General features: G+C 42.9%; 1 protein-coding gene across 1 annotated transcript in view; it reads left to right on the forward strand.

The window, feature by feature from the left end:
• The window catches only part of VWA3B (von Willebrand factor A domain containing 3B), a 214,775-nt gene that overhangs the window by 94,532 nt on the left and 105,034 nt on the right, over positions 1-15,209 (forward strand). Inside the window, 2 exon segments of the mRNA XM_028497121.2 lie at positions 3,595-3,785; positions 10,903-11,057. Of these exon segments, the coding sequence (XP_028352922.1) occupies positions 3,595-3,785; positions 10,903-11,057 (346 nt within the window).

Genomic DNA, 15,209 nt, shown 5'->3' on the forward strand with positions numbered 1-15,209 from the left:
TATAAGTGTGTGTGTGTGTGTGTGTGTGTGTGTGTGTGTGTGTGTGTGTGTATCTGTATGTATATATGTATGTATAGAGAGAGAGATTTAAGGAATTAGCTCACATGACTGTGGAAGCCAGCATGTCCAAAATCTGCAGGGCAGGCCAGCAGGCTGGAGACCCAGGGAAGAGCTGGTATTGCAGTTTGGGTCTAAAAGCAGAATTCCCTCTTCCTCAGGGGACGTCAGTCTGTCTTCTACTAAGGCTTCAACTGAATGGAGATGCCCACTCACAATATGGAGGATTATCTGCTTTACTCAAAGTCTGCTAATTTAAATATTAATCTCACTTTTAAAATACCTTCATAGAAACATCTAGAATAATGTTTGTCAGATATCTGGGTAGTGTGGCCCGGCCAAGTTGACACATAAGATTAACCATAGCCAAGGGGAGGGTAATTACGGTGGCTCTAAGTCCTAGATGGCTGTGAGCCTCTAGGGGAGGAGTGGGCACTGATGGACTGTGTCCAGTTTGTCTTTTTGCTGTGGCCCTGGCTGTAGCTGTGATGTTTTGAAAGCACTGGCCGGTAGGTCTTACTTGTTGAAAAATGTTCTGAGATTGATAAGTAGGACAGGGGCCGGGCAGCAGGTAAGTTATCCTGTGACATGGATGTGATCTGCCCGTGGATTAGAGAGAATCTAGGATGCACTGTGAGGTCACATCTCTATCATAAATGAAGGTATTATCCATGGCTCCATAGGTGAGAATTTATGTAGCACTTTTTTTTTTTTTTTTTTTTTTTCCGGTACGCGGGCCTCTCACTGTTGTGGCCTCTCCCGTTGTGGAGCACAGGCTCCGGACGCGCAGGCTCAGCGGCCATGGCTCACGGGCCCAGCCGCTCCGCGGCACGTGGGATCTTCCTGGACCAGGGCACGAACCCGCGTCCCCTGCATCGGCAGGCGGACTCTCAACCACTGCGCCACCAGGGAAGCCCTGTAGGACTTTTAATTAAGATAACTGCAGGGGAATGGGAAGGACCCCTTAGTGAGTGACTCTAATGAATGGATGACTCCCTCGACACTACTCTCCTCTCCCTGGGAAAATGAGGCTCAGATGGGGGTGGTGTAATTAGCACTGAAAGTGAAAAGATTTCACCCTTTTCTCTCCTTTCTTCAGCTTTGGGGCACCTAGGCTCTTTGGTTTTATATGCTTGGCTGCCCCTTCTTTCCTTTATGAAGTTCAAGTTGCTTTGGGGTCTTCCCCCGGACCCCTTTTCAGAGGGTAATTGGGAGCCTAAATCATACCCTCAGGGTGACTGCACTGCCTGGTCCTGGGTGAAGCTACAGTCAAAAATTAGTCTCTGGCTCTTTAAAAATCCCTTCTTAGAATTTGTTTGATGTGTTTTTAGGAAATTCTTTTATGATTGGCTTGAATTTATAATTGATAAAAGGCTCTTGTCTTTTCAAAAGAAAGCAACCCAAAACAGAGCAGAGCATGTGATAGGTGTGTGTGTTGCTATGGAAATAATGGACTGAAAAGTTTATTTCCTACTATACCTATTGATCATAAAGGAGGGAGGAGAATAAAGTAGGAGTAAAGAGGAGACAAAGGATTAGAATGTAATCAACAATAATCGAGGAAAAATAGTCACCCAAAGGGTTTCTCCAAGGAGGCCAACCCCACTGACAAAAATGCCTCCAATTTCCTTTTGCTTTTTCCCTGCGATGCAGGAGAACTTGCGGGAGAACCTTGGGATCAGAAGCTCTGGGAAACCTCTGATTTCAGTCCCCTGTGCAGATTGAAAAGACACTTTGTGAATCATGTAGAAACCAACTGCTGACATCAGGGATGGTGCCCAAAGGGGCTTTTGATGCCAGATTGGTTTAAAGTTCAAAAGCCAAAATCAAGCTTCTTTGAGAAGTTCCAGCTCCAGTAGGTTTCAGAGTGCGTTATTTAAAAGCTGTTCTGTTAAAATTTGAGGACATATGTAACATTAGTGGACAGATCCTTTACGTATTATTGAGAAATAATTGGCTCTCAAGTGTTTTATTTCTTCAAATATTATTCTAATTATATATCCCCTTAAATATAGTAATGGATAACTGTGGGTAATATTTTTGTTTCCCCAACAGTGAGTGCTACTTTTTAATTAAAAGTATAATTTAACTTGAATCTGTCTGATAGAAGCATAAATGGAGGCATCACCGAATCATAATTTAGAAAGCTCTTTTCATCTTACCCTAGTGCTTGGCTGCACAGTATAATCACCTAGGGAACTTTGAAAAATCTCAATGTCCAGATCAGTTAAAACAGAATCTAATGCATGGGCCCCAGGCATCAGTATATTTTAAAACGCCTCAGAGGATTCCAGTGTGCAGGGTTGGGAACCACTGATTCAAGTGAAAATAAACTCTGTAGGGCTGGTGGAGCTAATACGTGGTAGTACCCTCTGCACCGTTTTAAAAACCACCTCTCTAAACAGCACCTTCTCCCGGTTCTCCTAAGGCTCTACTGGTCCCACTGGGGCTAAGAGCTCAGGCTCCTTTCTGCCTTCCTTCCAGGGGCATGCAGACAAATGTTATCAACCACTGTCTGGAATAAGAAAGCCCTCATTTGTAGCATCTGCTGATTTTCAGATTTTGTAAATGCTCCCGGCAGGCATGGTCAGTTTCACCACGCGCTACAACTGAGCCTGGAGTCGGGAGGGAAAGGGGCACAGTCAGCTCTCACGGGCCAGCTCCAGACACCATGCCTCTTCTGTGCCCACCCTCAGATACCCCACTCTCCCTTAGGTGGCCATAGGGGTTTTGAGGCACATGGATAGATACTTTGCTGTCTGTATGATAAGCTGGCTTCTCCGGTGTTCTGCTCAGGTAACATAACACCTCCTCCCACTTAGAGAGTACAGATAAGATTTGGAAAACACCAAGGGAATGCGCTTAAGGCTAGGGATATTTGGGCAATTGGCCTTCTTGCTGTAATTGATCATGTGAGCCTAAAGTGAGTCATAGATACAGCTCCAGGCGCCTGAGCTCACATGAGGTTCTTGAGCCTGCAGAGTTGAGAGCCAGGCGCTGAATCAGGATAAATTCACCAAGTTAACAGGGGAGCTCCTGTCCCTGATTCCCCTCCCGCCTCGTTGCAGCGCACTTTCACATAACTTTTCACATTGAATCACTTCGACACCCTTAGGAAGGCCAAGCAGATGCTATCTGCAGGTGAAGAATTCCACTGAAGCTCAGAGAGGTTAAATGGGGTGACTCACCCAAGTCTGAGCAACTTGCCCAAGCTAGTAAGTAACGGGGCCAGGACTTGAACCCAGAGCTTCTGACCCTATGGTTAATGCTCTCTTGCCTTGCCTATCAGCCACCTCCCCCTCTGCATGGGTCCAGTCAACTTAGGTAGCAGAGGATGTGAAATGAAAAGTAGCAGATTCCTGCCTTCCAGTCTTGTGAACCAATTCTCTGCCAGTCCTGCTTTGGAAAGCATGCTTCCTGAAAAGAATGTGAGCTAACAAAGAACATGTTTCTTTAAAATATTAAGTTGAGGATGACATATGAAAGTCTTGTGTCATATGAACGGCTGATGAATTGTGATTCCAAAACTACAATTAGGAGCAACCTCTGCCGAAAATGAGCCGAATCCAGAGGACGCCTGGGACTCTGAGAAGTGGCTACAGAAATATGGTTTGAAATCCCAGAAGCTGTCATTTTATGATGTCATTGCTGACTGCTCCTTCCGCCACGCTGATGGAGTTGTTGGTATAAAAGCCAAACCAGAGAACGAGTCGGTGCAGACCAGTGCGGTAAGTGAAGTGAACCCCTAGGCGGGGATGCCCTGGGAGGGGCATCTAGGACCAGGGCTGGACCCAGGGTAGGACCAAGGTTGAAAGGCAGCATGAATGCTGCCTTTGAAGGAGGATGCCCCTCTGTTCCCTGCCTTACACTTTTCTGAATGCTACTTGTGGGAGTGGAGCTCAAGTCTGAGAATGGCTTCTAGATATAAGTGAATTAGACAATAATTATACATAAGCCAGGAGCTGTGCTTATAGAAATTCAGGCATTGTGTCAAAAAAGAAGCCCTTTGTTTCCCCGTATTGAATGGAAGAGAGAAACTGCTGGTGAATATGCCCCAAAGCAGGCATTTCTGCGGTCCTCTTGGACCGTCACTAGATTGGAGCTACATTATTCAAGTGGCTACCAGCCAGCATTTACTGGATTTCCAGTAAACATAAAATTATATTCTCTAAGGGGTTATAGCGTGGTAAGCGTCTATACTGTAAACTTTTGAAAGGTGTAGTTCCATTGTGACAGTGGGTCTGAAAGGAATGCAGCTTCTCAAAATGCCTGTCTCTGGCTCGTAGTGGAAGGATAATGATCTGTAGTAGTGGCTCCTAACCTGTAGTGTGCATGAGTCACTGGGTCTGAGGCCCAGGAAAGTGCATTTATAACAATCCCCAGATAATGCTGAAGCTGCTGATCTGGGAGCCACACTTTGAGAAACACTGGTGTGTAGAGCAGGACCCAGAAGACTGTCCAAAGTTTAGAGTTATAGAAAGACTAAAAAGCGTCTCCATATGAAACAGAAGAGCAGGGTAAAATGAATATTGTAAATTTGTAAAACTGAGGGAAATCTCTTTTAGAAGGTAGTGAAAACCCAGGTACAGACTGAAGTGAGAGCTAAAATGCAAGCCACAGAGCAGACATGTCAGTCACGGCAGCCCAGCAGAGACTCCTGGGAGAGGAAATCAAGGTCCTTCCCAAATGCAGTGTCCCTTTATGTATTCTCTAAGGCTCTGATTCAGTGTCAAGATCATCACTGCAAAGTCTCTCAGTCCTACAGAGGTGAAACCCCAGTCTCTTTGACACTCCCTCTTAGGCTGCATGGCCACTGGGTTCCACACGTCCACCCGAGGAAGCGCTGTTTTTCTTTGGGGTCACATTAGCCACACGACGTTGTGTTTTTGCCCTCTGATTGCCGTTTACAATGAACTGCAAGGAGGAGAATATCAAAATTGAATGAGAAAAAATGCAGAATTGATGCAAGACTTGTTTCCTGGCTTACATATTGGGATCCAGAGTAATTGCTACATTGCAGGGAAATCTCATTTGTGGGTTTCCTCCCCCAGTACCGTTTTCTGATTTTGTAGACCTTATTCAGTAATGTTATTAGTTCAGGAAATCATACCTAATTAAATTTTCATTTTTAAAATATGTTAGGCCCTGGATATTTTAAAATATGAATTCGTGTCAATTTGAACATAGCTTACTGCAGGCTCCCACCAGTGTGGTATGCACAGGTCTTCTCTAATACTGATTTTTTCCTTTGCTTTCTTGACAAATTTAAATGAAATTTTACAGGGATGGTTTGAAGAATTTGGCTTTATAAATGGGGAATTGTACCTCAAACTTCTGACACTAACAAATTATAATATAGTAAAAGTTGAGAAGTGTACAGTACAGCTATCCTCGTTCACCAATATTGATGAAAAAGGGACAATTTTATTTTTAGTATTTGGGGCTACATATCTGAAACTGGATTTATACCTAAAACTGTGATTTGTGTATAAGGTAGAAAGAAACTGAAGCTGTGAAATAGGTTGATTCTTTAGGGTTCCCCCAGACTCCCACTGGGAAGGACCCCCTAGACTTTTAACTATAAAAAATGCTTTGTAGGTGTGGATTCAGGAAATTGAGACACTGAGAAATAAACGACGAAAAATGCCTTGCTGTGTAGCATTTCTAAGATGGATGAGCAGCGGAGGAGAGGAGACAAAAATGCATTTCTAATTAGGGAATTGCAGGCCAAGTCTAGTAACTTGATGTCTTGGGGCACCCTTGAAGTCACGTTGCATTCATGGCCACTTACGTTGCTTGAGCACAAAGCCAGCCCTGATGTTCAGAAACCCACTCTAGTCTCATCACTTATTCCTCCAACAAATATTTATTGAGCCTTCACTGTGTACCAGGCAGTGTGGTATGGTGGAAAGTACACTGGATTTGAATGAGAAGACTTGGGTGTAAATACTGCTTCTACCAGTTACTAAATATGAGATGTTGAGCAAATAATTTAACCTGTTTGAGTCTCACTCTCCACATCTGTAAAATGGGTGGCGTAAAGTCTAAATTTGAAAATTGCATGTATGAGCACCATGCCTGGCACTTAGGAGATGCCCACTAGATGTTGCCTTCCTTGTTGTCTTTATTACAAACATGGTGAGTTAGAAAGGAGCATTTATGGAATGCCTACCCACTTTATATGCAGGGTGAATATTTGTGCTCTTGTATCACACATGAGAAAATGAAGTCCCAGGGCCTCCAAGGGGTTCGACGACTCAGCTGAGATCTCGTGGCAGGTAGAGGCAGGGTTTGAATTCAGATCTGCTGGGCTCTCAACACTGTGCTTTTCCCATTTGGACACTCTGGTGCCAGACACCTGTGTTCTCCTAACTTCTGGTCTGGTGTGTTTCCATTTGGAAATGCATAAGGCACAGCTGGGAAATGCCACGTGATGGGATGCAGAGTAGGGCACACATGGTGAGAGCGAGAGAGGATGTGCTCCTCCTTCCATCTCTGCACTGCGGTGGAGACCTGGCTCGCCTTCCTGCCTACCTTGAGAACATCAGGACTGATCCCATTATGTGCTTCAACCCTGCCTACGTCAGTCACCCCTGGACCCCTGGATTCTCATCCCTGTGTGGCTCTGGCATCCCTTCTGTGAGCCTCTTCCATCCCCCCCCGACTCCTAATACCCCTCCACTGTGCCCTCTGGAACTGGAATTCATCAGCAAACCCTCCGTAGCCTCACATACTCTGAAATGTTCCCTTCACCTGCTTGTCTGGGTTCTTGCTCAAGGACCCTAGTTTCTCTCCCATTCTCCCTGGATCTGTGGGCACAGAGGTGGGTGGTGACCTCCTTGTTCCTCTCTGCTGTTTCTTGATAATTCTCCCTCCCTCTTCCCAGGTCATCAGAATGTACCACCCAAGGTGCCTTCTGTATCTGACACCGACTGAGCCTCAGGTCACCCCCATCCATCCTTGAAGATTATAGCTTCTGGCTTGCTGTCACTGGCTCCAACTGTTTCAATCCTCAGTGATGTCAGTTCCTTGTGGATGACCCTTCCCATACCCAGACTTTTCATTTCTCTGATCTGTTCAGTGACTTTGTCCTCCATTCCTTCTCCTCCATCCTGCCATGGCATACCCTTGACCTCGTCATTGCAAATAACTGTGTAATCATAACCCACATAATCAATTCCAAAGGTCCCACTCTTTTTAGGTCATTTTCTCCACTACCCTAATTCCAGTCTTTCAGCCCCATGGGGATATACAGCTTGTTGTTTCTATGACCTTCTCTCTGTCCTCTATCCTTTGTCCCTCTCATAATCCTCAGCTACTCCCCCTGCCTTACATTCTTGAACTCATCTGGCAAAACCCCAACCTTTGTTAAACCCAGCTTTCTGCCTTATACCCGTGCAGTTGACTCTGATGAAGGAAACTGGAGAAAAACACACAGCCACCTGGTTTCACTTTAAATTCCTGACGCCTGATTTCAGGCAGATCTTTTGTGCTGCTGCCCAGCATCCTGCTCGGGTTTACAATCCGCTCTGACTCCTATTCTCTAAGATGCCTGCCTTCTCTCTCCTCACACCTCCAACACCTCCTCCTCCCCACCCGCTCTTAGCAGGAGACCTTGCTTCGCAGTTCACTGAACACCGAGGTGAACATCCATGAACATTTGCCTCCACGTTACAAATCCCTGGGCATCTGCACCTGTACGCTCTACCCCTGTTTCTTCTAGGATGGCTGAATTGTCCTCACCAACCAACCCTTCCACGTGTGCACTGACCCCTATCCCCTCTTTCACCCATTCTCCCCCTTTCTAGTCTGTGCCATTAATATTGTCCTCATTTCTAGATCTTTCCTGTCAGCATAAAAACATGGCGGTACTTCTCCCATCTTAAAAATACAATTCTTTGACCCCCATCTTTGTCTCTGGCTCTGCCTCTTTTGCCTTATTCCTCTGTTCATTTTTGGAACCCAATGCCTCAATAGTTTTGTAAATTCTTTTTCTCTAATTCCATAGTTCTCCCATGCTCTCTTGAATATACTCCAGTCAGGCAAAGGTCTCACTCTTTCCGAGGATCCCTGAATTGCTAAATTCAGAGGTTAATTCTCAGTCTCTTTCTTACTTGACCTGTTATCACCAGTTGCTATTGTTGGTTACTTCCATGAAATTCTTTTGCTTGCAGAAAATACACTGTCTTGTTTTTCTGCCTAGCTCACTGGCTTATCTTTTTTTTTTTTTTTTTTTTTTTTTTTTGTAAATCAGAGAATTTTATGAAACATTTTATTTTTTAAAAAAATTTTTATTGGAGTATAGTTGCTTTACAGTGTTGTGTTAGTTTCTACTGTACAGCAAAGTGAATCAGCTATATGTATACATATATCCCCTCTTTTTTGGATTTCCTTCTCGTGTAGGTCACCACAGAGCACTGAGCCGAGTTCCCTGTGCTCTACAGCCGGTTCTCATTAGTACTCTATTTTATACACAGTATCAATTGTGTATAAATGTCAATCCCCATCTCCCAATTCATCCTGGCTAATCTTTCTCAGTCTTCCTTGTTATTTCTTTCTCATTTTCCCAATCTCTATCTGCCAAAGGGCCTCAAGGTGCAGTCCCTGGACCTCTTCTCTATCTGCTCTCATTCTCTGGATGACCTCATCCAGCCCCGTGGCTGGATCCAGCCCTGTGAGCGTGCTGGTGACTTCCAACTTTAAATCTCCAGCCCTGAGTCCTTCCGTGGCCTTTGCTGGACTACTTGCCGTGTTACTGGGCTGCTGCCTAGTAGGCATCTGGAACCTAACACGTCAGACACTGGATCCCCCTCTTTCCCTTCAAGGCTGCTCTCCCATCATCTTCCCCCCTTCAATTTATTGCCACTCCACTTTTTTAGTTCTTTGGGCCCAAAACCTGGGAGTCATTCCTGACTCCCCTCTTTTATCTCATACCCACATCCGACCTCTCGTTAAATCCTGTCAGTTCTACCTTCAAAATATATCTGTAATTCACAATCTGACCACTTCTCACCATTCCTACCCCTGGTCCAAGCTGCCTCACTGATCTCCTGACTCTGCCCTTGACTATCTACAGTCTATTCTCAGCAGAGTATCCACAGTTATCCTTTAAAATGAAAACAGGGGCTTCCCTGGTGGCACAGTGGTTAAGAATCCACCTGCCAATACAGGGGACACAGGTTCGAGCCCTGGTCTGGGAGGATCCCACATGCCGCGGAGCAGCTAAGCCCGTGAGCCACAACTACTGAGGCCGCGTGCCACAAATACTGAAGCCCGCGCACCTAGAGCCCAGGCTCCGCGACAAGCCACTGCAATGAGAAGCCCATGCACCATTCGCTGAAACTAAAGCCTGCGCACAGCAGCGAAGACCCAACGCAGCCATAAATAAATAAATTTATTTTTTAAAAAACCCGAAAACTGTTTAGAAATGAAACTTTTAAATTGTAAGTAAGACAAGTATAAATTGCGTCATTTTTCTAAGAGAATAGATCTGGAAAGTTCTCATCATAAGAAAAAAATTGTAACTGGGGTGATGAATGTTAACTACGCTTATCGTGGTGATCATTTCCCCGTATATCCATATATCAAATCATTACGTTGTACACGTAAAACTAATAAAATGTTAAATGTCAGTTGTATCTCAGTGTAAAAACATTGTGTTACTTCTTATGTTAAGGCCCTTGGATGGTTCCTTTTTTCATGCAGAGGACAAGCCAGAATCATTTCCATCAGTGAGCAAGCTTTACAGCATCTGCTTCCTGGTCCTCCTCCTCCTATTCCTCTGGCTTCCTCTTGCTCTTTCCCTCACTCACTATGTTTCGGCTATACTGCCCTTCCTAAAAGTCTACAGACATGCTAGGCAAACACTTACCTAAGGGCTGTTGTCCTTGATGTGTCCTCAGACTCCCCCCAGACCTCCAAAGGGCCACATGCTTTGTTCCCTCAGGTTTCACTCATATTTCATCTTCCCTTTGAGGCTTTCCCTTCTGGGTTTTAACTTGCCCCTTCCCTCCCCTGTCCCTCAGCATTCTCTCCTCTCCTTCCTTGCCTTATTTGTCTCCACAGCAGTTGTCATCCTCTGACCTGCTAGATGAGTATTGGTTTATCATCTGGCTCTTTTCCTGTCATGTGAGCTCCACGAAGGCAGGGATTTTGGTCTTCTTCTATGGATTGTGTACCTGGTGCCTAGAACAGGGCCTGGCGGAGTGGTGCTTGATGCATTTATAAACTGGTTGGGTGAGTGATAGAGACAGTCCTTCGGAAAGCTCTCTTTGTGGGAAGACTTTGTCCTTGGGCCAGTTCTGTATGTCCAGGAAGGACGCTAGATGTGGCATGGGGTTCTTTACTGCTTTTCTTCGTTTGGCGCTGGGAGTAACAGTGGAAAGATGCTTGGGGTGTCTTAAGTCCCACCTCTTCTAGATCTCCCTGACCCTCTAGTCCGTTGTGAGCTCTTTCTTCTTTGCCAGAACTTGCCCAATCATTACTGTCTCAACCCAGGACCAGGTACTGGGTGCTAGTGTCCTACATTGCTACTTTCTATGTGTTTGTATATGCAGGTGTGTGCCTGTGTGTGTGTTTAACATCTCCCTGCTGGAAACATTAGCTTCTCTGGCCACAAATGGGATTGCCCATGTCTTTCTGACCGTCATTCATGGCATCCAGCGCAGGGCTCCGTATGGAGTAGGCCCCGGTAATATGTTTGGTTGAACCAACTGTTGAATGATTTGATGGTGGGAGTGAGTGTGCTAGGAGCTGTATAAATAAGGCAGAGGTGGAGGTGCCACCTGGGGACTTTTCTTCTTTGAATGGTTTCTGAGTGGCTTCTGTCCTATGTCTTTTCCTTAGAAGACCAACAAGAAGACAGTGCATGCGAAATACTGCAGCAGATTTGTCCATGCTCCCTGGAAGGATGGGAGCTTGGTCCACGTCTGCATGACCAAGGAGAAGTACACATGGTACAGTGAGAGAATTCATGCAGTCCTGGCCCGGATCCAGAGGAGGTTGGTGTATTGCATGAGGGTACATTGCATGATCCAGTCTCTCTTGAAATTCAGGTCTGCTTGAGCTCTTGGTAAAGCTCAACCAAGAGAACTGGCCAATAAGCATTGTTACGTCAAGGTTGCCATCTGATGGTTTGCTGTTGGCCTCATTGTGAATAACCAAAGGGGATGTTTGGATGCAGATTCTGAGCTGCCTTGACGCCAGTGCAGACTCTGAAAAACAGCAAACAAAGATGTAGTTATCATGTTGACTGTGCATCACTGTAGGAGGCAAAGGAACACTTCTGCTTATGTCTTGCATTTTTTGTGGGCCTCAGGTGTATAGCAGACTGTATGACACCTGTCCTCTGTACTCTTGAATATTACCTTTCAAGGCAACTGTTACAATGTTGTGAAACATTTATGTGCAATGGAATAATATATGTATACATATTAGAAATCTGCTAAAAATAACTTCATATGATCCCTCTCAACCCTGCTGGTTCTTAAAATATGGTAATGCTCATAAGAGTCTAGTGTACTAGGCTGTGACCTCAACATCAGCTCCATGGGGTGACCTAGCTCAATGCTTTCATCTCGCTGATGCCAAGGGAGGTGCTCTAGATGATGCTCTAGAATATGAAGACCACGTCCATTTAGGTGCATGGGCCCTAAGGTCAGATAGAGCTGGATTCTAATCCCAGTCTGCTATTTTCTGTGACCCTGGGCAGGTTAGTCAGTGTCTCTGTGCATCAGCTTTCTCATTTATAAAGCAGGAATGATAATGCCATTTACAAAGGTGTTCTGTGGATTAGATTAGATAGTAAGTCTAATGAGTTTAGGCTAGTACCCAGCCTGTAGTAGTCACTTGCAATCAGAGCTTTTTCCCTCCTTCCATGTTTTCTGTTATAAACCACAAGCTGAAGACACCTGTCTCCCCCCATATATACTCTGCAGAGCCTCAGTTTCTCAAAACCCAGCTGGTGATGGGTTACTCAGAAAAAGTATTCCTTGCTTCTGGAGTCTTCTGTGCTTATGGTTTTGGGATTGACTCCCTAAGGAGGGTAGTTTGGATTTCAAATCTGGGGAAAAGGAAACTGCTTAGAAGACACCCCACCTGGCAGCTCCTGGGTCTGTTTGTCCCTCTCCTCCCACCAGGTATCAAGGGTTGCTGGGAAGGTTTCTCTCCTCTTGTATTTTCTGGAAGACTTCATGGAGAATTAGTATCATCTCCCCCTTAAATGTTCATGGAATTCACCATTGAAGCCATCTGGGCCTGGAGTTTTTCTTTGGGGAAGGTTTTTTTGTTTTTTTTTTTTAACTCTGCATTCAATTTCTTTAAATATACACAGAGCTGATATTGGTCATTTATGTCATCTTTATTTTCTAAGTCTGACTGGAGGTTATCAGTCCTATCAATCTTTTCAAAGAACTGGCTTTTGGTTTCACTGTTGTTGTTGTTGTTGTTTTATTTTGTTTTGTTTCTCTGTAGGGTTTTCTCCTTTCTATGCCATTGATTTCTACTCTTATCTTTATTATTTCCTTCTTTCTCTTTACTTTGGGTTTAAGTTTTTTAAGATAGATACTTAGATCACTGATCTTGACCTACCTTTCTAATATAAACATTTAATTTTATAAATTTCCCTCTGAGTAGTGCTTTGGCTGTCTCTCACAAATTTTGATATGTTGTATTTCATTTCATTCATCTCAAAACATTTTCTAATTTCCCCTTTGATTTCTTCTTTGACCAAAGGGTTACTTCCCAAGTATTTGTGGATTTTTCCCGATAGCTTTTAATTTCACTGTGAACAGAGAAATACTGTATGATTTCAGTTCTTATAAATCTGTTGAGATCTGTTTTGTGGCCCAGAATATGAAGAAAAAACCACTTTTGTTGGGTGGAGTATACTTTAAATATCTCAGCTCAAGTTGGTTGACAGTATTATTCAAATCTTCCGTATTATTACTGATTTTCTGCTTAATTGTTCTATAAATTATTGAGAGAAGGGTGTTAGAATCTCCAACTGTAGTTGTGTATTTGTCCAATTTTTCTTTCAGTTCTAAAATTTTTTCTTCATGTAATTTGAAGCTCGATTAGCCAATACATGTACATTTAGTGTTGTTAGGTCCTCTTGATGAATCAACTCCCTTATTGTTATGAAATGTCCCTCTTTATCTTTGGTAATATTCTTTGTTATGGAATCTGCTTTGTCTAGTATCAATATAGCTACTCTGGCTTTCTTTTGTTATTTTCTGCAGGATTTTTCTTTTTTCTGTCCTTTTACCTTTACCTATATGTATCTTATATTGAAATAGGCTTCTTGTCAACAGAATATGTAAGGATATTATTTTTAATCCAATCTGAACAATCTCTGCTTTTCATTGGAGTGTTAAGATCATTTATATTTAATGTGATTATTGATTTAGTTGGATTTAAACCTAAGATCTTGCTATTTGTTTTCTATTTGTTCCACCTGTTCTTTGTTCCCTTTTTACTCTTATTCTGCCTACTTTTGTTTCAATATTTTTTACGATTCCATTTTATCCCCACTATTGGCTTGTTAACTCTACCTCTTTGTTTTGTTTTGTTGTGGTGTGACTACTTTAGCATTTACAAAATACATCTTTAACTTATCACAGTCTAGCTTCAAATAATAATTTGTTGCTTCACTTACATCATGAAAGTCTTCAGCTTCCATTCCCTTTCTGACTTGTCTATTGCTGTCCTACACTTTACTTCCACATATGCTATAAACCCAAAATACATTATAAACAATCAATTGTCTTGTAAACAGATTTAAAATGAGAATAAATGTATTTTGTATTTATTCACATATTTGTGATTTCTGTTGTTCTTTACTCTTTTTGTATAGATCCTAGCACAGGTCTGTTGGTGATGCATTCTCTCAGCTGTTTTAGTCTGAAAAACTCTTGAATTTACTTTTATTTTTGGAAGGTATTTTTGCTAAGTATAGAATTCTAAGTTTACAGTTTTATCTTTTAATACTTTAAAAATCGTTCCCCATTCTTTTTGGCTTGCATGATGAGAAGTCACCTATTATTCCTATGTTGTCTCTGGTTCCTTTTAAGATTTTTTTCTTTATCACTAAATTTCAGCCATTATATTATGATGTGTTGTGTTGTTGTTTTTTTTTTCTATTTGGGTTCTTTGAGCTTCTTGGATCTGTGGGTGTATTGTTTTCATCAAAACTGGAAACATTTGATTGTATTTCTTCAAATATTTTTCTGTCCCCTTTTCCCCCTTCTTAGTGTCTAATTACACATGTGTTAGACTCCTTGATATTGTTCCATGGGTTGCTTATTCTGTTATTTTTTTTTAACCTTTTTCTCTCAGTGTTTTATTTTGAATTGTTTACTATTACTGGGTCTTTCTTAAAACTCCCTGATCTTTTCTTCTGCTAGTGTCTGCTTCACTGGTAATAGCATGCAGTGTATTTTTCATTTCGGTCATTGTATATCTCTAGACGTTTCCTCAGAGGATTTTGTTTTACATCTTCCGTTCCTCTCCTCATTCTGTTCCTACTTTACCTTCTTGAACATATGGATTATGTTTGCAGTAGCTGCGTAACATCCTTTTTTGCAAATTCTATCATCTGTGTCATTTTGAGGTATGTTTCTTTTGATCTGTCTTTCTTCTGGTTATGGGTCATATTTTCCTGCTTCTCTGTGTGCCTGGTAGTTTTCTACTGGATGCCAGACATTTTGAATTCTACATTGTTGGGTACTGGATTTTGATGCATTTTTTATGTGTGTTCTGTGATGCAGTTGTTACTTGGAATGCAGTAAGTTACTCTGGGGCAAGCTTTTAAGTTATGTCAGCGTAGGTGTAGGGGAGCCTTTAGTTCAGGACTAATTTGGTCCTATTATTAAGGCAATACCCTTGTGAGGACTCTACTTGAGGCCACATGCATTATGGAGGCTTTTCCACTCTGGCTGATTGGAAGATGAACTATTTCCAGACTTGTGTGAGCTCTGAGGGGTTGGCCCATCTATTACTTTTTTGGTGATTTATTCCCTGGCTTCAGTAGTTTCTTCACACACATGCCCTGATCATAACTTAGCCAAAATCTCCAGGGCACCCTTCTGCAGATATCTGGAGCACATTCTCTCTCCCTTTCAATCTCTCTTTCCATCCCTCTCTGACGCTTTTTC

The sequence above is a fragment of the Physeter macrocephalus genome, chromosome 12, assembly GCF_002837175.3.
Source record: "Physeter macrocephalus isolate SW-GA chromosome 12, ASM283717v5, whole genome shotgun sequence".
In the NCBI taxonomy this organism is placed as follows: Eukaryota; Metazoa; Chordata; class Mammalia; order Artiodactyla; family Physeteridae; genus Physeter; species Physeter macrocephalus.